This window comes from Aphelocoma coerulescens, chromosome 2 (genome assembly GCF_041296385.1).
Source record: "Aphelocoma coerulescens isolate FSJ_1873_10779 chromosome 2, UR_Acoe_1.0, whole genome shotgun sequence".
In the NCBI taxonomy this organism is placed as follows: domain Eukaryota; kingdom Metazoa; phylum Chordata; class Aves; order Passeriformes; family Corvidae; genus Aphelocoma; species Aphelocoma coerulescens.
The window spans coordinates 23,121,048-23,145,167 of NC_091015.1; the positions used below are offsets into that span (position 1 = coordinate 23,121,048).

Genomic DNA, 24,120 nt, shown 5'->3' on the forward strand with positions numbered 1-24,120 from the left:
TTTTTTTCTTCTGCAGTAGCTGATCATTGTTGCACATCATGTAGCTTCATTAATTTTCTGTGTTCTTTGAATGAAAAGTGGCATCTACAACATATGAATTGAGATTAGAATTACTGCCATCTACAAAACCAAGGAAAATTCCTCCTTAGTGCATATATTTGGCCAAAAAAAAAAAAAAAAAAAGAAAAAAAGTTATTTTTGAAAACACATGGTGTGTATGCTGCAAGATAGTATCCTTGTAATGTCTGTTACTGAGACATTTCACTAGCATGGGCAGGGTCTCCTCCCATTACCAGCTTCACAGGGCTCCATGAGTGTGGCAGTAAAGGGGGTGAGGATGGACCTGCTTTTCAACCCCTAAAACTTCTGAGCATTCTTCACTGCTCAGTTTCCTAAGCAGAGTTTCAGGTGTTGAATGTGCTTGTTAAAACCAGGGGGTTGTGTTTCATTTCCCCGTGTGGATACTTTTATGTTCATTTCTCTGAGTTTTGGGATAAGTGAAGACTGGCTTTGAAAGTTCTTTGTGCTGCTTCAGATTTGTAAGTCTTACTCCAAGGCTGTAGTGCTGTGTAGCTCGAGCTCTGATATGCAGTAGTCGATGTGGCTGTAATTGTTCCCTGCTAAAAAAGATGCCATAATTCACATAATTGTACTTTTATTTCATCATATCAGGGCCCAGTGAGCTTGTCTTTGAGCAGGATGGATATAGACAGATAGCTGGGCTTGCTAGTGTGTCATTCCTCTAAATTCTGAGAAACCTGTCTCTTAAAACAGGAGCCTCAGAGGGAACTGAAGAAGCAGCATTTCCCTTTCAGATTTTGCTGCATGTATTCCTGTGGCTATCTGTACCATCTAACAGTGCTCAGCAACATTTTTGATGCTTATAGACACATTAGAAATATTTATTTGAGTAGCTAAGTATAGAATCCTGATGTACTGCTGGTTCAAATTTTTTAAAGTCCCAATGGAGATTATTAATAAAAGTAAACTCAGCGGGGATGGGGGGGAGGGAGGAGTACGAAAAAAAAATTGGAAGTTGGAGCAGATGGAACTTCAATCCACAGATGAAACGAGCAATCCTGTTGAACAATTAACTTTTTTTTCTCTTAAATAATATTGATTAAAATCAGTTATATATATTTGGTAGATTCTCTTGCCAGGCCGGCAGCAAAGGCTAGCCTTAACTGCACAGTAATTATTAAAACCAGGCATGACAATTTGAGGTCCTACCATTTTAGTGAGTGAATCAGCCTGCTTGGGATTTTCAGTGCAATACCTGCTCTCAAAGCTGAGTGAAAAATATCCCAAGAGAGTGATTTCTTTAGCTGGGAGGACAGAAACCTAGTCACATATGCTAAAAATTCCCAGACCTTCACCAGCATGCCAAACTAAAAGCTTGTTCTGTTCTTTTGTTTCAGAGGAAGTAAGATGGTTGTTTCATAACCATTTCATTTTAATGCTTTGTTGTGCTGTACTCAGTTTGTTGAATTATGCACTTGGGGATCTGAGACTTTGCCACCTGTTTTGGTTTTAGCTTCTGGACAAAGTTGTCTGTTTGGATCCACAGCTGATTTCTAAGGGTTGAGCTGAGCCATATTAATTAGCCTTCTCTTGCTGCCAGCCCCTCCTTTCTAGAGGTTCCTCAGTAATTTCACTTTTAGTCAGACTTTTGGACAGTGTTTGTTCAGAATCAGTGGTTATGTGATCCCTAAATCCACTTAAAAAGCTTCCAGTTGAGCAATTATATTCCAGTAGCAATAAATTAGTCTCGGCTCTCTGGGGCTAACCTGTGGGATTAAGCCATTGATGGTCTCTCAGTATGACAAAAGACCCCCTGCCATTTAATTCTGTTCTTGAGGAAAGTATTGCCTATTGATGGATATTCCTTTCTGGCTTGTTGCCAGTTATTATAAATACAAACCCAAATAATCACACATCTTTCTTTTTCCAAAGAATACGTACAGTAGTTCTTGTAAAATAGTATTTTATAGGAAGGCAGAAGGAAAAACATTATTTACTTACATCTTGGTTTCTATAGAGTATCTTCAGTCTAATTATATTTCTGAGTTTTCTCCGTATTTGCAAGCTAAAGACAATGTTTGTTCCCTCAGGCTTACTTTTAAATGAAAAATTGTAAATAGAATAAAAATCCAAATTACTTTGATGGACACGCATATTGCTGTGCCCTCAGGTGTTGTGTTTGACACTGCTTTTATTTGTGGTTTTAAATAGGCTATTTGCTGTCACTTAACTATTTTAGATAAAGACTAAGCAGGATATTATAAGATGTGGAAGTATAAAGAAGAATGTCTCAGCTGACAGTTGTAGAAGTCAGGGGACAATATGCTTAGGCGAATAAAACAATATTGCTTCCCAAAGTATTAGGTTTAGCATTTTTATTGGTATGTATTAATAATTTTATGTATTGACACATAATGATTTCAGGATTTTCTAATTCATGGATGGAGGCACAAGTCTTACAAATAACATCAGGCTTTAAATTCCCTTCAAGGAATTTGTGTGTGAAGCTGAGATGTTGTTTTAAAAATGCCTATCCCTGATAATGTTAAACCAGTTATCCTGATGACATAAACGTGGTTAGGTACCTGAAACAGCTTCATCAGCTGGAAGGGAAATTGGCATAAAGCAGTTATTTCAGTCCATATATTCTGCAAAATACATTAGCTCCAAATACACAATTATTTACACCTTTGGTAGCTAACAAACTTGCACGCCTACCACTTATTTATAACTGTATACTAATATACTGTGTATGGTGTTAGAGATGTTGAGAGGAAAGGTAATCAGTTAATAAGTCCCTGTGTAGTAGGCATGGCCTCATCTTCTCTTGTCTGGTTTTAAAGATGTCTTTCTCAGTTTTTCCATAACTGAAGCCAAGCAATAAATCTTAAATACATGGCCCCACATATAATTATGTTTCTGCTGGAAGCTACCGCTGCAGCCTTGTCCATGACTGGAAATAGGAATTGATTTATATGTGTGTCCTGTGGGACTTGCCAAGATGCAAAATGTGCTGTGGCAAACTGAGGTACAAGATTTGCTCCTGACTCTCCCCATGCTGTTCCTCCTGACCCAGACTGAAATCTGTACTCCTGGCATTCTTCCCTACAGCTGTTGCAGCCTTTAGAGATAGTCCATGCTCAGTTGGAACATCTGGGTTGCTTCCTACAGGAGGAACTCTAATGGGTCAGAGCAACTAGTTGACCCTACCAGTGATTTTTTTTTTTTTTTTGTTATGATCTTCATTCTGATTTATGTCCCTTTCCATCTGGTACAGGACTATTTCCACCAGTCTTTTGTCTTACCTTCTTGGTTCTCCTGAGCCTTTGTTTGCAGCTGTCCATAAATGGCTCTCATTTTGTAAATTCATAGTTTAATTTTTAAGTATATTTTTATTTGTGCATTTCATCATGTCCTGTGAAAATGTAACTGTTCTTAGCTTCTTCTAATCTTTGAAGCATCACCTTTATTTTAACTTTTACTCCATGTTATTACATTCCCAGTAATGCACATAAATTCCTCTTTATGCCTTGATGCATTTATTTTCTAGTTGAGTTTGTTTACTGTAACTCCTATTACTAGTAGAATAAGTGGAGCAAAGACATGCATCTGTCATGCCTGCATTGCTTGTTTGCATCGCTGCCTTAAAAATAAATCCATTAATGAAAGCTGATTTGCTTCTTAATTAGTGGTGCAGCCTTGAGATAGCTGTAGACTTTTGAGAAAAGCATCCTGAATTTTTTTTCTCTCTGCCTTTTTTCTTCTACTTGCAGTGTTAGAGGTAATATCGATTTGCGTGAGCATTTGACAGAAAAAAAACCATCTTTGGCAATATAAAAAGGCACTTGCCCCTGACCCACTGTTCCTTAATCCATGCAACACCAGCCTGAATGACAATGGGTTGTCAACCAGAGAAAAGCTGTCCCTGTTTCTTAATCACTCTCAAAATCTCTCACTTCAGGCAACTTGGAAGCCTGCTGTAGTCTGCTGTGACCAGAGGGGGAAGGAACTTCCAGTTTGTTCTTATTCTATATAATATTGCTGCACTGATTTGTTCTTCTCCCTGGGCACCTTTTTTCTTCCTAGGGCTAAAAAGTGATAAGAAACAGGCAGACCCTCTTGTTGAGCTTTGCATGCAGGGAACAAGAATATTTAGCCTTCTCCCAGGAGCTTTCAAGTCTTCAGCTCTTACCTATCTCACTTTTGAGACTTCCTTTCTCCTAGGAAGCAGGGCACAGCAGTCTTTTGTGCAGAATGGATTAATATTTTTGAAGCAAAACCTCAACTAACTAAGCCCTACCCCTGCCACAACCTTTCAAAATGTGTTTTATCACTATAATACTGAGTCAGGCTATATGGAAAAATGTGGATTGGAATTTGGGTACTAAGTTTCCCTAGGGCAGCCCAATAATCTCTGTAAAACATGCTTATGTTTCAGCAAAAAAAATGTAATTAGTTTGTCTTAAAACTTCTAAAAAATATTTGAAAAGGAATGTAATAGATATTAGTGAGACATAATGGGATGCTGCAACATTTTTCGGTGCTGAATGCTCAAGAAGAGGTCAGTCAACTTTATAGCAACTATACAGTTAAAAAACCCCCAGACATTATAAAAATATTGGATTTATTAAACCAAGGGTTTGATGCTGTTCTCTACCACACTGTATTGAAAATATTGAAATATACTGATTGCTATCTGATATTATCTGAAATCTCTGGCACTTAGTCATTTATGGTATTCATGTATTCCTCTCTGTACTGCAGCACTGTGAACATTGTCCTTAACTAAGGGTTGCAGTTTTTAAAGTTGAATCTGTTTTTGTCAGATGAGTAATTTTGGTGTTTAATCACTAATGTGAAAACTAATAATCTGAGTCAAAGCCATAGGGTAGTTGTCATCTGATTTCTTCTGTAAGCATGAATATTTATCACTGAACTGATTACAGCTTTAGGATGATCTGAAGCACAAAGGGGAGGGAAGCATTCAGAACATGCAAGGATTAGGCAGCTCCTGTGTCCTATCCATGTGAGGTTTACTGCACTTAAGTGAAGCTGCTTGAACTTTGGCAGTAGCAGAGCATTGCATACTGGCTCTTGCTGAGCAGTAGCTGCTTTTATTATTAGTAAGATAGAAACCCATGTGCTTGTTAGAAACGCATAGTATCTGAAAAGTAGGATAAAAATGCTTTGGGTTTTAGGTTGCAGTTGTGTTAACAATGTAGGCTTCCCTATCATGTTTCTGTTTTCTTTCCATTGTGTGATTGTATCAACATCTGTAGCATGGACAGGAGGTTTTTGTTCCCCCTTTTTCTGTGGGGAGACATATGTTGGATACACGGCCAGTCCTGCATCCCCATGTGACAAATACGTGTTACATGATGTGGGGAAAGCTGCAGCCTGTGAGCACCTGTGTGTAACTAGAGGTGTCTGACCAGGAGGTTGAGTGCCATAGACTTAGGTGCACAGGAAGTGGGCAGTTAAAATCTGGTAATAGATCCAGCTGTGATGAATTTTCATGTCATTGACTCACTGGGATTTGCAGAAAACAGTCTTTTACTCTGAGGTGAAAACCTGCTGTGGTGGTCCTTTTAATTTTATCCGTTGTTACTGGAAGCAAATCTAACTAATGTAATGCTTTTGAAATCTCACTTCTAATCACTAAAATTGGTCATGCTGGTGATGTGAAGTTGAATTAAAAGTGTATTTCAGCAGATATGTTAAGTAAGAAGCCATGCTGTTTAACGTGGTTGAGAAGTTGCTATTTTTCATTCCTCATTCAGTGAACAAGCAGGTGTGCAGCAGACAGAATAATGTTATGCCAAATTAAGGTCGTCTTTTACACATGGCATTGAGAATTGATTATTTAAATTAGACTTTTTAGTTATCAGGCATTAAATATGGCATCAGCATTTCACTCTACTTCATGTCAGTCTTGTCACTTAATGATTTGATAATATGCACAACTGTGAACAGTTAATGCAGAATCTTCATTAGTGTGTTAAAATTCATGCTAGAAGAATGTCACTTTCATAAGTGCACTTGTAATTTATTGTCTGTATGATCTTCATGATTCATATATGGCAAGAAAACATACATATTGTAGGGAGAAAGAGAACACTAAAATTTTTTAAATCAGTGAGGCAACAATTGCCACTCTGACCTAGTTTATCATGGAAGTGAGTTGATGAAAGTTAAAAAAGCAGATTCAATTATACTGAATTTATTCTTACTTTTGCCATTCAGAAGAAAAAAACCTGAGTCTTCCACTTACTGAACATTAGCAGACGACTATAACTGATCATAAGGGACTGTCTTTATACTCAGTTAATTAAGCACACCTTCCTCATTGCAAATGACTGTAGTAGTACCCAGAGGGGACAAAAAATGATTAAAAGAGCATCAAAGAGAATAGAAGTTAGCAAATGAACACATTCCAATCTCTTTCCTTTGCAGTTCTGCTGCAAATTAGTGGAAAAATCTGTACATATATATTGTTTTAAGCAATGCTGTGATGCACATTGCTGGTGGCTGTATCATATGTATTTCTGTGTGACATTGCCTTTGGTAAGACACTTGTGTAAGGAATGCAGGAGCAAGTTAGAAGCCTTTATAAATGCATTTTAGAGTGAATTATTTTAAAATTCTTTTGGAGAGAACTCAGCTGATTCCAGGGAAGTCAGATAGGAGAAGCCTTTTAGTGAGATAAAACTGATTATGATCCTGGAAATCATGCAGATTCAAACAGCTAATAGGTTTTTTTTCAGATTTTACTTATTCGTAGGGATGCAAATTTGTCTCAAGTCAATGCTTTGTTCCTGGAACTTCTTCTGACAATTTAAGCAACAGAGCCTACAAAGCTATGACCTAAAAAGGACAGTATTTCCCCAGGATATAGTTAGAAGGGAAAAGTTGGATTTTATCTCATGGTTATTATCCTGGTTGAAAAGAGGGGAATGAATAGCAAACCAAGAGTGATAAAAAAGATTGTGCTTGATGAGCTTTTGACATGCTAGCAGAAGTCACAGAGGGACATTTCTCATTGCTTCTGTGATAGTACGTATTACCAGGTAGTTTTTTCTTATGTTAATGTTTTAAAACAGGTAGTTCTAAAACTCCCAAATAGTCTAGTTAACCCAAATGGAACTCAGTAATGTGTTTGGTTGCTTTTATTTCCAAGGCTGGGAGATGGCACTGTAGTGATTTATTACCTCCTTTTGCCTTTTTAAACAGTCAATAATCTACAGACGCCTATACTATCCTCTGGATGATAGGGAGAACTTCACTGATTGCAAGCTTGAGATAGGATGTCCCAAGTTTGGTTTCTTCCTCTGGTATTTTTAGATTTGATGGCCTATTAAGACTGAATACGATTTGATTGATGCTGAATACACACTTGGGAATTCAGATGATTGTGTGATACCCAGACAGTATGCTTTGATGCACAGAGCAAGCAGGAGCATTTGTGTAATCAGTGATGGGTGATAATAAAACTTGTGTGGGATTGTGTATTGTTTTTCAAAAGTAACCAATAGAGCAGTACAAGCTTGCTAAAGGAAAGACACATTAATTCAGGCTTGCTTTCAGCTTTCTTCTGAAATAATGTTAACTCCTTTTCCAGATTATCTCAGCTTTTTTTTGCAGTCTTTCACTTTCAAGAGAGCAGAACCAAGAGTTTTGTGCATCTTCTGTAAACTAAGAAGTTCTTTGTAGCTTTCTAGTTCTGTGTAGCTTTCTACTTCTGTATCTAGGGCCAAGTCTCCTATTCCCACAATACAACATAAATTAAGGGAGCGAAACGCAGAAAATAGTTTAGAAATCCCTCCGTGCCATCACAGAAAGACTTAAAAAAGCCCCCCACAGGCATCATTATTCTGTCCTCTTGGCAAGCATCCTTTCTGTCATTGGGGTCCTCAGTGCCTCAGCAGAGACTGTGTGAAAATGGTACGTTTTCTGGAGAATCTCCCCAGGCATGTTGTGAATTTCTGCTTTTCACTTACCCCAGTATCCCTTGCCAGAAACTCTCTACCATCTGTGGGAATGGAGGGCAACTGTATGGAGTCATCTGAGTGACACACGTGACTTGTACATGTGTTCCCTTTATCAATAGACTGGAAAGAGGTTTCTGCACCTAAGTCAGACAGTGTTAGCTGCTCTCAATCCCACCCTTTAGATGTGTTTTGCATGGCTTGTGTCAGTGTCTAACTTACAAGCTTGTTCAGAGGCCAGCAGACAGTAAAGCATTCTGGAGCATGTGGGCCACCAGGCAGCCATTGGATGCCTGCATGTAAGGCTCGAGGTTGTACACTGACCCAGACTCATGACAACACCAGGAAAGCTGGGCTGTTCATCCAGACAGCTAAAAGTTGCTCAGCAAATATAGTATTTTATAACTACTATGGGCATTTGGTCAAATGTTGCATATAGTTCAAATGGCTATCCAAGCATTACACTTGGAGGACTATTTAGGTACTAACTCACCCCTTTGTGGAGTTGAGGGCTTCCTCTTGTAAGTTTTAAGTACTGCTAATGTTCTTTTAATATCACAGTCCATAAACCCTGAGTTAGCTTTGACCTGCATGCATTTTTCTTGCTGCTGATGAAAAGTCTTCATTAAAATATGTTGCTCATTAAAGTGAGAGCTGCGTAACAGTCAGGGGAAAAAAGGTAATTTTTAATGGCTATAATAAATAAGCAAGAGTTGAAGCCACAAGTGTTAGGTTTTTTGTCTGAACATAAAGTCTTGAGCTTCCTAATGTTAAGCTTTGCTGAAAACCTGACTTCGAGGGACAAATCCCTGTCCTGTTTTCTGTCTTTTTCAACTCTCACCACAATGACCTTTGACATTTTGTGAGCCTATTTTATTACCAAAACCTTTGTTCTTACTAATAAGCTAGAAACTGTACACATACAATTTCTTACTTAATAATGCCTTAGTTTGTTTATTGCAGGTTATTCAGTACCTATACAGTCTTGTGTATGACCATGCAAATATTAAAATTACCAACATAAAAACTAAAGAGCTACAAATCTGTGTTGTTTTTACCATCATAACCAACCTGTTGAAACACATATTGAATTTGCCATTGACTCCTTTTAGAGTTGTCCTCTGGTCTGCAGGGCTGCCATCCTGGGGCCTTGGAAAATGGCAGTTCAGCTGCTTGTTCAAAACCCCCTGCAAAAGCCCCAGGCTGAGCTTTCATGGTGATTGGAATTGAGTGAGGTGGAGGAAGGAGCAAGCAAGATGAAAGTATGACCATGAGAGGGGCTTTGTTGATTTCAGATTTGGTGTATGGGTAAGGATTGATTGTACCTCACCTAGGATTCATTTTTGTCCTTGTGAAGGTAATGCAGATAGTCTGGAAAGAGAAGGAGTTTCTTGGAGAAAGCTTTTCTCAAGATCAGGAGAGGGAACTTGACTGTGAGAGGGCAGAAGTGCTTTGTGAGAAATCAGAAATAGTTTTTTCCAATTCATCTTTTCTTTATGTGGAGTGGGGAATCGTTGGAAATGGAGAGGCCTCCCTTGGTGTTTTCTCATCCGAACCAATCACACAGGGCCTGTGGTTTGCAGAATGCTTTGCTGCCAGATGTTAGGCTTGTGTTCACGTAAATCTTTTCACATTTAATATTGACAAATTAAAACAAAGGGGAAGAGAAGGAGAGAAATCAGCAAAACAGTATCTGAGTTTACCCTGTAATGAATTCAGAAATTCGAGGTTGTACACTCACCCAGACTCATGAAAACACCGGGAAAGCTGGGGAAACAAAGGGGAAGAGAAGAAGAGAAAGCAGCAAAACGATATCTGAGTTTACCCTGTAATGAATTCAGAAAGGTTTTCTTTCCCCCTTCTCTTTCATCATCTTCCTCGAAGGAGGTGTGAGTGAATTAATTAACTTTTGTCGAAGTACTTAATGAGTACAGCATGTCTACAAGTTTGGAATAAAACTACATTCCAAAGCTGTCCTCAGGAGCAGATGTTTATTCTGTTTAGCTGTGAAGTTGTTGGGCATTTTTTTTAGCACATCGTGTCAAATCACTTGACTCTTTCCACTAAAGCCAAGTGAAAGACTTTAATAAATATATTTTGAGTTATTACAAAGATTACAGTGCTGTAAGCTACCATGATAATTGAAATTTCTTTGCATATTTAAAAATAATGTTTGAAGTTAAATGCCATTGACTTAGCCTAGCAAACTGGTTATTTTGCCCGCCTTTTTATTTTAAAAAATATATTATTTTGAAGTAATTTAATAGAATTTAATTGATATTTTCAGGCTGTAATGAAAGCCATTTCTGCTTCTTGCTCTTATTAAAATAGTTTTTATGTACCATGAATTCCACTTTAACCACAATTCAAAAAGGAATGTGCATGTTACTTATGACTTTCCTGCTATTCTTTGTTTCTGTATTTTGCTCTTAGGTTTCCTCAGCACACTGTTAGACCCAACCCTGGCAAGAAGGTGATTGATATGGCTCTTTGGGCCCTGGCTAAATAGCTAAACACAGAGTGTATTGTGTCTGCACTCAGGGAAAAAATGAAATGCAATTAAATTCATTTCAACTTCAGTAACATGACATTTCTGTTTCTTTCATGTCAGCCTTTATGCTCTTCTATAATCAGATTTTGTAACCCTTTTTATAGTGTCTCTTCACTTCAGTAATCACTAAATAGGATACTTGTGTTGCAAGTTAATTAGAAATTCTCGTGTGCCTGACTTTTCCCAAATCTTTGGTGTGGTTTCCACATCTTCCTAGAGAGCACGTTTCACTGTCCTCTGAGCTGTGAGGCACAAAGTCCATATCTGCTCTTGAATCCTCCATGTTTAGCTTTGGAAGGGAATTTTGTATTCCCATTTAGAAACTGAAGTATTTCTTAAAATATTTCAGGCAATAGGAAGGGTCTCTACATTAGGATAGGTTCTTCATAACTGCAAAGAAAACTCCTGGGAGTTCATTCACTCTGTACTGACAAAACCCGTGAAGGTTAACATAGCCTATCACAGCAAGTGTCTGGAAGGATGCGGGAGAATGATGCATGGGGGAGATGAAAAGGGAAGGACAAAAGATTTTCTTCATGCAGCTCTTTGTTCATAATTGTAAATTACAAAATACACAATAGTAATGCTTAGTTTTAAGGGTAAGCGTTTATAGAGCTCGGGGAAGGACTCTAAGAAACCAGGAGACGATGAGTTAGGTTTCTGTCTAAATTTACCTTAAAGACTATTGCAAGTAAGTTTCAAAAGTCATCTTTAGGTCAGTGAGAGTTATGATTTCCTCATGAAAAATACATAAGAAGCTCCCATTAAAATAAACTTCGAAGGATAAAATCTATTGTACTTGCAGATTTCCTTGGGTACACAGGCATTATTGTTATACTATTAATTTCTTCTTTGTTTTAGCTTCAGTGTCCCATCCCCCAGCCTTATCTCCCCATCCCTATCCACCCTGTACTGTTGTTTCCTATAATTAGTGAAGATACACATCTGTCTTCAGGCTACCACCTAATCTCTAAGGCCATGTGGGTAAATGGAATATAATTATAATTTGGTAGAAACCAAGCCTTCTGCACATCGTTGTATTGCTCTCATTCTTTTTAAAGCAGGCAAATTGAATCTATGATATAGTAGGGCTTGGAGGCTGGGTTTAGTCCTTGCAAAGTAAGTATTTTTCAGATGGAAATTTCATGGTGTTAAATTTGGGTGGGAATTAGCCAGTTTGGGAGGAATTCTGACACAATGTTACCGCAATGTGCAAGTACCCTGCATATTGTGAAGAAATCACCTGTGGTTATATGCAAAATATTAACAGAGGTCATTTTTTGTCCCCCTCTTTTTCAGTTATTTTTATTTCAGTTGCTGCGAGGACTGTCTTACATCCACCAGCGTTACATTTTGCACAGGGACCTGAAACCACAGAATCTTCTGATCAGTGACACGGGGGAGTTAAAGCTGGCAGACTTTGGTAGGCAAGCAGTTAATTACAAGTCTCTTATAATGTTGTAGGAATGTCAGACAGATGGTTCCACTGATTTCTCTTCCCCCCAACCCTATTCCTTAGACACACCTTCTTCATTGTAGATAATTGCACATTTTTCTCCTGAGTGAAGAAATTGATTATGGTCAACAAAATGCTTGATTAAAAGGGAGCAAGTGAAAAACAAATACCTACTCCGGTTCTCTCAAGGAAGATAATGCTAAAAGTATTTCCATTTTATTTACCATGAGACCTCTGCATTAGAATTAAAAACCTTTAAAAAGAAAAGAAAAAAGTGGAGAGAGACCTGAGGAAATACAGACTGTATGAAAAGCACAATCACTTTATGGAAGCAGCTCTAGGGTTGTGGAGATCTGGATTAACTTTCATTAAATGGTCATTGAAAGAGACTGAAGGACACAAGAATAAGTGTTCCTTCTGTAGAATAAAGGACACTAGGATCACCTGGACTGCTTTCAGTGTCCATTAGTTCTTTGTGGGGAAGCCTTATGTGGAGTATAAAGTCAGGATAAATTATCCACTGAAATCTTACCCTTTGGCCTACTTTTAAATTTTTAAGCCATTTTCTAGTGGCTACACCAAGGCAAGTACTCTTTCCTCTGCAAACCATTGTGAATGCATATGTGGAAAATGGCAATATTTTTCTTTAGTGGTTTTCACAAAAGGTTGTAGGAATTTCTTTCTTTCTTGTAGGTCAGCTTCTCAGTTACTGATTCCAGCAGCACTTCTGAAGTAAGCTGAAAAAGTGACCTATTGGCTTTTTAAAAATGTCTTTTATTTTTATGACTGCTATCCACAGCATGCTTCACATTTCATGCAGCAGCAGTAATGAGGAAACCTTGTGTGCTAATTGGCAATTTCACTGCTACTGTAGTCATGAGGTTTTGTCTTTTAATTAGCGTTACTGCAATTAACAGCTCAGTGTGTATTTGCTGTGCTGGAGAAGGGAAGAGGACTTAAGGTGGACACAGTCTGCAAGAACTTGATTGGCCTTTGGATTGTAAGAGAATTAGAGAAATAGTATTAGAAGCAATTGTTTCCCGAATTACGTATGATTTTTTTGTTGTAATTTTTCAAAACTTGCTGGTTTTTGAAATATATGCTTAAAAAAACATTCCTGCATGTTGCATTTTACTATGAGCTTTTACCTCTTAAGTTCATGAAGCAGGTGCATCATTCAGTGTTCTTGTAGTGAAATATGAGGTAATCCTCTGTTGAAGGTGGTGTGCTGTTTAATAGTTTTGTTGTATCATTTATGTGTATAGAACACTGTGAAGTAATCTGACTCCCAAGTATCCCCATATTATAAATCTTTCAGGAGATTGTAATGTTGGTTCTCTAGCTTTGGTGGATGCTGAAAACCATAAAAGATCTCACAAACTCTTTTGTATGCAAAATGTTTCCTGTGGTGTGGGGGTGGTTGCTGAAGCTCTATGGCTTGGGTGGCTAGGGAGAGGGAGGCCGCAGACTTTTTAGCTGTGTTTTTAAGAAAAAAAGAAACCAACGTGCCTTTCACCAGCACTATTAAATGCATTGCTGGGGGTGTGAACTGATCAGTGAAATGTCCAACTCAGACATAAGTTGACTCTGTCTGGTAGTGTTGGCTGGTGCTGCCATAGAGCAGAGGACAGGCTGGGATGCTTGTTCATGCCCTGCTGTAGTAGGAAATGTAACTATCTTTCACTTCTGATGAACTTTCTGCCTCGTAGCACCAATATCCCAGTGCTAACATATCCCAGTGCTAACATACCCCAGTGCTAACATATCCCAGTGCTAACATACCCCAGTGCTAACATATCCCAGTGCTAACATATCCCAGGCTAAATATCCCAGTGATGACATCAAAGGCAGGATTTTCACAGCTTTGTGTTGGCAGGAGTTTAAGGTTGACCATTGTGTATGGTTTTGATAGAGGGACTAGAAATGCGTAAGTACAACCAGAAAGAAATACACAGTGGCAGACATATGAGTGCATAGTACTGTGCAGAGAATACTTTTTCTCTTTTAAGTTTGTCCTGACATAACAGAAACATCTGCATAACCTACTCTTATACACAGAGAGATTATATATCTCTTTTTTTTTAAAGCTAGATTTTCTTTCATGGCTCATGACCTCATAAAACTGAAAACCAGATGGGTTAAATTTCTCTTCCAAAAACCAAGATGAAAAATTGGAAGTGATGAGGTTAAAGTCTGAAGGCTCATGACCTCTTTCACTAGAAGCATGACAAATGAGAGCACACCAGTGCTCTATGTGTGCCCTGTGCATATTTACTTATTTAAATGCTGTATTATTATAGCCCATCTTCCAACTTCCCAATATGAAAGACTCTTCCTAAACAAGATGTAAAATACAGTCCTATTTCTCTTTATGTTTTTCTCCCACAAATGACTGATTTGTAATAATGTGCTTGGAAAGGAAGTTGGTTTAGATTGTATACTTAATTAATTACATGAGGAGTGGCATGGAAATTAGAAAGATGGTTGCTTTGCTTTCAAATGCACTCAAGGCAGGAGAGAACCTATCAAGAAATCAGTTTCTCTCAGAGATAGGATTGACTTCGCTAACATAATAAATATAAAATCCTAGAGCAAAGGCCTTTTAATCTCTAAGGAAAAGACCTTCAGATTTTAGTTTCGTTAGTTTACCCAAAAAATCAACTTCATGTCTGAAGTTTTTCATTTGGCGTCAGGCTAATTTAATCTCTTCACTGTAGGATATCAAATACTTGAAAGCAGGCTAGTGGATCATAGTTCTTGAATAAACAAGGTAAAAGAAAGGCTATTCATGTCTGCCAGTGCATTGCACTGCGGCTGAAGTGGAATCTTTGAATAACTGTGGGCATGTGTTTTTCTATAGCAGGGCTCCCAGACATAGATACTCCACTGTGTGGGAGTGTCTTTGTTCAGATGAACAGCAGTTTGCTTTTCTGTTCATTGTGCTCTAGCTGCCAGGAAATGAACATTTATGAGAAGACTCAGCAGTCAAAGGAAAAGGGAGAAGAGAATATAGAGGCTTTATCAAATTAAAAATGGATGAGCTATAAAAAATGGCTTTCTTGAGAAGATATAATAGGGGAGACTACATCTTGAGTAATTGTTGCTATGAAAAATAGTCCTTGAACACCATACTTGCATTCTTTTTAAAATCTAATTAAAATTCCAGAGGAAAGTATAGTGTATTAGGAATTCTTATGGAATGAAGTGCAAGAATTATTTTTGATCCTGTGGTGTGAATTTGGCGAACTGTCTATGAGTTTATTTCCCCCCCTGCATATGTCAGCCTTAAGTAGAAATAAAGTATTTTAAACCTCTAATGAGTAACACCATAAGAATTTTGCCTCCATCTTCATCAGAAAGACTAGTAATCCTCAGCCCCCTGAGCTGGTAGACATGGACAGGGAGCAGAACATAGCCCCTGCAATCCAGCAGGAAGTAGTTAGTGACCTCCTGTGCCACCCAGGCACTCACAAGTCCATAGGTCCAGATGGGACTCGCATGAGGGTATTGAGGATATTCCATCAAGCAACTCTCCATAATTTATCATCGATCCTGGTTAGCTGGGGAGGTCCCAGGTGATTGGAGGTCAGCAAATGTGACACCCATCTACAAGAAGGGTTGGAAGGAGGATCTGGAGTATGAAAGCAAATACAGGTGAAAGGACCAGAGGACCAGACAAGCTGTGCCTGTCTTTGACTATGTGAGGGTGCTTCTGGGTGGCCACAGGCAGAAGGGCCTGAGGTGTGAGAAGGGCCCCAGGAGCTATGTGAGGTGAGTAAAGTGTCTGGGAGAAAAATGTGTCAAGGTAATGAAGGAGATGGGCAACAACAGGGTGTTGAGGAGGCAAAGGTAAAACTCTGGAAGAGCATGATGGAGTAAAGCAGTAAGTGTCTGTAGAAAATTTAAGTTCCATGCTAGGTGGGTGGCATAAGTCAAAGCAGACTCGGATAAGGCTGAGGTGCTCTGTCCTGTCCTTGTCTTGGTCTTCATGAATAAGATCTCACAGCTTTTGTTCTCAGAGATGTGGTTCAGGGAGGAAGGGCATGAGTGGAAAATAACTGATCTTGGATATCTTCCAAGAAATCTTGACCTCTGTGAGTTCATAGAATCATAGAATCTCCTCAGCTGGAAGGGACCAGTAAGCATCATAGAGTCCAGCTTCTGGCCCTGCCCAGGACAAACCCAAGAATCACACCATGCACCTGAGGGTACTGGGAAAGCCAACTGATGTCATTGTCAGGCTTCTCTCTGTGATCTTTGAAAGACTATGGATTGAGGGAGGCTCCCAAAAACTGGAGAAAGGTTATTGTGTTAACCATTTGAAAGGGCAAGAAGAAAGGTCTGGAGTATTGCAGCTTGGTCAACCACTATCCCTGAGGAAATAATGGAGTGAGGCTTCTTGGAAGATGCAAAGAAAGTGTTTGCCACAAGGTAAATCATGTTTGATCCATGGGATTGCCTTCTGTAATGAAATGAGTAGCTCTGCAGTCTCCCGGTACATTAAGAGTTGGTTACCAAGAGGATGGTGATGCATAGCATGATGGTACTCCTTACTGAGGTGCACAGTGGGAGGATGAGGGATAATGGTCATAAGCTGAAACACAACTGGCTATAAGGAAGGAAATGTTCAGTATGAAAGTACTTCAGCACTGGAGCAGCCCAGAGATGTTATGAAATCTCTTTTTGCTTCCCTTACTGGACTAAGCCTTGAGCAGATTGAACTAGGCGAATTCTCTTTCTTGTGTGGTTCTGTGACTCAGTAAATACCATGCTTGTTTTGTTTTGTTTCTTAATGATTGGATATTGCTATTTAGTTATTGTATATGCTGATATAAATCAAGATTGGCTAATCAGTTCTGTTTGCATGCAGATTACCATACTTAATAAACTCCAGCACCAAGTCCCTCAATACCTTATGATAATCAGGTAGGAGGTGGGTCCTGTCTTCTTTGTGGGACTTTCCAGGAGTGATTTAGTCCTTTTGTGCCTTGTTTCTTATTCTTTGAAAAGATCCACTAGCAATCTAATATTCTGACATCTCCAGCAACAATGTGGACCTTTAATCAGATCATAGCATAATTACCCTTACATATCCTTTAGTTAAAAGAATTTTTTGCTTTCTGGGTTGAAAAATACATAGTTATACTTGTTATTAGATATTTAAAAAAAAAATGATTTACGTAGCTTTGAGGTGACATCACCTTTCAATGCACTGAGAATATCATCAGGTCATTTAGACTTGACTAGCATGTGACACAGTTAAAGCACTTCTGAGTCTGTGAGAGAAACTGGCCAAGTCACTAGTAGGGCCCTTGGCCTGCTTCACGTCTGAGATGATCAACCTGCTTCTGGGGTTTGTTTCTCAGGGAATTTCTTCGTGAATCTTCCCTGCAGCTGCCTTTCCCTTTCATCTCCTCTGTTAGACCTGCAACAGAAGTGAGCTGCATGAAGTGGGTGAACGTGAAGTTTGAAGATCTGTTTGGTCTCTGTTTTGGATTGTGCAGTTATTGTAAGTGCAAGGACCTTCTGTGTAATCACATCTTTTAGTTGGATGTGATTCTTTTTAGTATGTATACTGCCTTTTTCTCTGTGCTATGGCTCCAAGACACGGTGTATAAAATATGCAGGCAGCTGCATAGTTTAAGTACCTACATAGCAGGCACACAGGTGCAAAGTACAAAGTATGGAACAATAAGTCTAGAAGTATTGTTAGCTTGAGTATAATTTGCAAGGATAGGAAAACTTGATGATTGATAATTTTCTAAATTGAAAAATATAGAAAAGACTTGCATAGATATTTTCCCTCCCTCCCAATCCCTGCCCCAGTTCTTGGTAATTTTAGTCCTCCAACAAAATCTTCAAACTGCAGTAACACTACCAACAAATTCTTGTGTTGCAAGATGAGTGACAAGGAGCATCAGGAACTTAGTATTTTAATGCTTTAATGCTTGTTTCTGCTCTTTCTCATCTGTGAGAATGGGCTTTGGAGAGAAAAAACGGTATGACATCTTCATGAAAATGTCTTTCATTTATTCTCTCAAATAACACTGACCCTGAAGCTTTTCCTGACTGCTTTTTATTGTCTTTGGGGATCTCTCTGGATGAGTAAGGATCTGCAGGAGATCTATTTTATGGTGAAAGTCCTGCCTTAAGCGTTTGGAGTTTTGTTAATATAAAGCCCTCTGATGTAGTAAAAGAAATAATCAAGTCACTGTGATTCAACCATGCATTCTTCCAGATACATAGAATGATTAATAATAGATAACAGGAGCAAAGAGACTTCAGGATTATAATAAAGGGAATTATACTCAATGGAGTTGCAGTTTAAAACTGCACCTGAGTATTAGAGAGGATGTTTCCGTGCATTTCCATATAGATTTTTCTGTGGAGAGCATGACAGGGGTATGTCATGAAGGACAAGGTTATTCCTGTACAGCTTACTGTTAAAATTACCAAGACTATGTTGATAAGTTGAAAAAAAATTAGGTTTTTTTTTTCTTCACAGTAAGAATCCCATAAGGGTTTCTTTATAATGCACTGTATAAAATTCATAGGAAAAGTTGAATGGCATAAAAGATTGCTTGCATGGATAACTGCTATGTTATTCCTGTGTAAATGTTCCACAGAGTATCAGTTCTTGAAGATGGTGATACAAGGAGGTGTCTCTGTGCTCAGAGGGCTGGTATTATATTGTCAGTGAGGCTTGATGAAATCGTTAGCAAAACTCCTCTGAGAGTGCCTCTAGTTACGTAGGCTGGCTCCCTTTGGTCACCTGGCTTTAAGTGACCCTAAGGAACATTGCAGCCATTTGAGGTGAGTTGTAGATGCAGCCTGGTCACCCCTGGGGCAGCTGGCCCAATACAGCTCCTGCCCTCCACAGCAGCCCTTCTACAGGCTCTAGAGAGGGGCTGGAAGCTGTCTGGGTATTGGTTATCAGAGGCTTCTGCTGGTAAAGAAAACCGCCTAACTCCAAACACAGGTCCACAGGCCCCTCTTACACCCTGTCTGAGTTGAACATGGAAAGAAAAGAAATTACTCTCCCATATTCCTGCGAGAGGTTGTTGTTACCCCAGGTGCAGCCTGTTCCTTTCTGATAACAGCCTTTGAAATCTGAAGAATTGGTTCTTGTACCCCTCAGGAAGGGCAGTAATGGGCTTCTTTGAGGACTCTAGTTGTATTAAATATCAAGAAATGAAGATGACTTCAGTGACAATGTGGTGAGAAAGTTGAAAAAAACAAAGTAGGAACCTGGCAAGAGAACCCCAAAATGCTCAAACCTGAGTCAGCTTGCAGGTCTTCATAAAGCACAGTTATTTTTGTAATGAACTGTAAACACCTCATTTTCCATGGAGAGCAGAAGCTGCCATTGCTGTTTACAGTGGCAGTTGGGGCTGGAGCAGCAGAGCAGACTGCGTGTTTTTGTCCTGGAATAGCCTTGGTCACCTGCTACTGAGTCAGGGTAAAAAGCCCTTGCTCTCCACACTTTCTACATCCAGGCAAAGTCAGGCCAGAGCTTAGGAGCAGAGCTGATAGATAGCTACGGCACCTTCAAATCTTTTTTCTTGGAGGAAAGATAAATGTTGTAGGCTTCAAATGCTGTGGGCACTGTGCACCCAGAGACCTGTGGCAGGCTGCCATGTTATTTATTTTGCTTCCCCAGGATGATAGGCTTTCCCTCCACCCCCAGACCTTCCTCCTCCGTTTCTAATGGTCTGATTGGCTGCTGTCAGGGAGTAGCCAAAGCTGCATTCTTCCCTTTCCCTCCCAGGAGCAAGGGCTTGATATGCTGTGCTTGTGACCTTCTGTTGTCAAGCTCAGATCTGTGGTGAAATGGGAAGGGAGATGGGTAGATGGCAGAAAATTTCAAACAACAGCAGTACAAAGTGCTGATTTATGGCATTTGGGCTACAGAATTTTTTCAGAGGTGAAGATGGAGGAGAAGGTGCGGTCTGGTGCTGCTGGAAATGTTTCTTTCTTCTCCTGTTTATTTGGTTTGTCATTCTGACAATGAATCTCCATCTAAATTGCTTCATAGATCTGATGGTTTTATTGAAGTACCAGTTAAATCTATACAAAAAATTACCATGTGAGAGTCAATGCAGGAAGAATCCTTTATGGACAGAAATTAGGTTTCATAGTCTATGAAGAAAGAATAGATTTGACTTGGGTTTACTGTCTGGAGACAGCAGTTGCAAAAGCTATAGGGAGTTTTTGTATTCAACTAAGACTTTAACTTCTCTCTGCCAATTGTTAATACAAAGTAGAACCACATACTGAAATTTTGTCTGTGCCAAACAATTTACTTCAATTTAACAATTGAAGTAAAATTCTTTAAATACTAGTCTTTTCAGCCTTTACTAAAGCATATGCTGTAACTTAAGCTCTTCCCACTGAGAAGCACTGTATAGGATTATTGACTGAAAAGGAAAATGTTTTATTTTTTAAAAAGCATAAAGGACCTGGAGATTGGTGTGACTCACTGAATGGGTCCCCTGTTAAACACATCTCAGATTACTTAGGGTTCAATCCAATTCTCTATTGTTACAAGTGAGAGTTATATCAAGGGTTTAAATAGGAGGAAAGCATCTTAATTATCCATTAAGGGTAATAAAGGAAGTTGGTTATGACACCATTAAAACAACGGCAATGAAAAATCTGTTTCAGTGTTTTGTACTTAAGAAGAACATGGGATTTGGATGTCATCTGCACTGCAGCTGCTCAGTGCTGTGTTATTATGAGAATCTTTTTTGTTTTTATTGCGTTTTATTGCCCACCTAAGTGTGAACTAGACTGTTATGTGACAATGGCACAGAAGACACGGAGAACTGTGACCTGCTCTCTGTACTAAAGAGATCCATCCATCCATCCATCCATCCATATGAATCTGTAGATGTATTTAAAACAAATATTGTTTTATTGAAAAAAGCCTTGTTCAGTCATGTGATGGTGTTCTCTCAGTTTTATATGAGAACATTTTCTCCTTTTACACCTCTTGCTTCTGTCATAGCCTTAGTTCATGTCCTTTTGATTATCATGGTTACGAGTGCCTGTATTTAAAATATCAAACTTGCATTAAAACTTTGTTGTTTTGAAGCTTCTTTGCTTGTTTCTGTTACAGCAGTTACAGGGAAAAAATACTACAGAAGAAGGTACTGCTCATGGTAAAGCTTTTGAATGTAGGCCTCCAGGTAGCTCCAACAGTACTCTCTATCTTTGCTTTCTTGGTCTGATTATGATTTCTTGGTCTGATATTGATTTTGCTTTATGTTTCCTTATTTAAGAGAACATACTGCATTATATAGTGAGAAAATTATGCCAAGTTTTAAAATTATTTTAATGTCATTAGTGTGTTAATAGTTATGCAGATTTATTTCACACAGGAAATAATCAGCTCTGTAGATATGAAAGGTTAACTGGGAAAGGTGTGGATTAAAGAAGAAAAAATTCATCATCAGTCAGAACAAAAATATTGATATGCAAAGAAAAAGATTAACGTGAACAGAACTGGCAGGTCATTAAGAGAAATGTGCCTTTAACATGGTCTGAAATAATTCCATAATTGAGATTGCATTTTAAAGAAACGATGGCTCTGTAATGTATAACATCATTTGTTTTGTCCCAGACAGCTTAAAACCTTACCTTTCTGCAACACAGTCCCTTTATGTCTATGTAATTCTCAATAATTTATGCATGAGTTTTTTCATTCTTTCTGAAAGACACAGTGCTGGTTGTATTAATATATTCATAGATGCATAATTTGTCCTGATATAAATTAAAATCATGCTTGCAGGGCTACCTGCATAAAGATGAGAGTTTCCCCTGCATCAGTTAGCCTTGATGATAGCCAGAAGTGATCAGGCAGTGCTTGTCTTAGCAATACTTAACGCTTCTCCAGCAATTTCCATTTCAAAAACTATACAAATAAATGATAACTCTGAGTATCTACCCTTATGTATATTACAAATAACCAAAATTCAGTTGACTTTTTGGTCTTATAATTTGAAAAACCCAAAGTTAAAAAAACTTAAAAGTGGGAGATCAGGAACCAGCAGCTTTATGTCTGGGTGATGTGGGAACATTAACAACCACTTTGCATGGGGAGAAAATGGGGAGAAAACGGTGCTGAGTAACTTTTGCTTTACATGGTAGGGAGAATGGCAGGTTAGATCTTCACCTTGTTAGAGGTCCTCAAGCTCTTCTCTGAGGTTGGTTGTGCCACCTTTGGCTTTTATGGCTCATAATATGTCAAACTGTACAGCAATTTTTTGGTGTGGTCATTGGAAATAAGGTAGGAAGAGATTTTCAGATGTAATCTCTTTTATTCCCACCCACAGCCATGAACATATTCATATCCTTCTTATTGCAGCAATTTTAAAGTCACTCAGGCATTGAATTTATTTGATCTTGTGACTATATTTTCTTATAAGGATATGTCATTGCAATGTTTTTTAAGTTATTTCTGGACTTCTGAAGCAGGCTGGAAATTTGGTTCAGCTCTGACCTTTCTGTAGACCTTAGAAAAAAACTAACTAAATAAAAAAGGGTGGGGGTAGGGATAAGAAAAAAGGTCACCTAGTGCTGTCAATTCTTTGCCCATTCTGTTTTACAGTGCTCAGGATTACCACCAGCTTTGCTACACAGGTTGCAGGATGTGATACTAAATGAGAAATGCTTGCTAACAATTGATTCATACATGCAAACTTGATAGAGTAAATGGTTTAAATAAAGCATGGAATGCTTCAATAACAGTATGGCAGGTAGTATTTTGTCAGGGGTCAAAATACTATTAGGGATCCTTTGCTTGCAATCTACAGGTGATTTTTATTGAGCACTTCATTCAAAAGTACATCCATTGTCCTCAAGTTAAATGAAAGAATAGATAAAAAATGGCCTGATTTCAGTGCAAACAAATTTTCACTTCTTTTATTAGTTACAATACAGGGTGTTGCAGTTCTACTGACTTGCTAGGCTTACACATGTACATGAAGGACTAGATTGGGTTGTAGTATAGCTCCAGCTTTGCCATTTTGGCAGGGGCATTTTAGTGTTCATTATCACTTCAGAGAAAGATGCAGCATTAGGAGCACTTGTTTTTTAACTACGTATTTCCAGAACTGTACTGTTAAGGAATAGCCTTAATACCCTTCTAATGTAAGTTTTTTATAAATGAAATTGTCTGTTTCCATTTCTGCCTTTTCTTTGACAAAATTGTATTAAGAACTGATTAGGTGGCTCTGCAGGAATATGGATGCCTTATTACTGATGCAAAGTCAAATAATCATTTAGACCTAAGCATATTGGAATGTCTCTCACATAAAACTTTTCTTCTAAGATTTGTGATTCAGATGATTTAAAATGACATGCACATTAAATGAGTTTTGAGGAGCAATTCAATTGAACAGGTGAATCTGAGACTCAAGAGATTTCTCTTGTTAGATGTTGCATTATAATATTGCTTTACAGAAGCAACAATGCTTATACAGATTTTCTTAATGGCTTCACTCTTGAAAACAAAGTGGAAACAGTTTTGAAAATTAGTGAAATCTTCAAGGGTATTTTTAGTTATTTTGTTCTCTGTATTTAAAAAAGCTTTTATATAATTGAGAATTTTTTTTCAGTTTTGTAAATTTTGCACCAACATCTGTTTTCAGATAATTTTTCTCTGACTTCAGCCTGTGCAGTCCGATGTGGCTTTAGATGCTGTGGGTGTTACCTAGTATGTGAATATATATACTAATGTGATAACACATGCAAAATGTACTGGAGTTCTTTGATAGAACTCCAAGACAGTGTTTTACCTAGTAAGGGAATATGTAAGTTGTGAGGTATCACATTGTAGCAATGACAAAAGTCAGCTAAATATTTGTCTTTTCTATAAATAGTCTGGCTCAGGTACTGGAAGCAGGCTGGATTAAACTCCATGAGCTCTAGAGAACTGTTTGTGCCAGGCAGGGCAGCCATGGTTTGTAAGCTGAGGCTGGATGAGGCACCAAAGGCAGCTGTGTTCTGCAGCATAGGAATGTGTGCTCAGGTGACACCTTGGCTGGAAAAGGAGGCGCGTCAAACCCACTTGCACTGGCTCTGCAGTACAGGGGCCAGGATCTGGT

General features: G+C 38.5%; 1 protein-coding gene across 4 annotated transcripts in view; it reads left to right on the top strand.

The window, feature by feature from the left end:
* CDK14 (cyclin dependent kinase 14) overlaps nt 1–24,120 on the top strand; it is a 334,987-nt gene that overhangs the window by 165,484 nt on the left and 145,383 nt on the right. For all 4 annotated transcript variants that reach the window (XM_069006789.1, XM_069006790.1, XM_069006792.1 and 1 more), the window contains one exon: nt 11,857–11,980. In XM_069006789.1, coding sequence (XP_068862890.1) covers nt 11,857–11,980 — 124 coding nt within the window. The remainder of the gene's footprint in view (nt 1–11,856; nt 11,981–24,120) is intronic.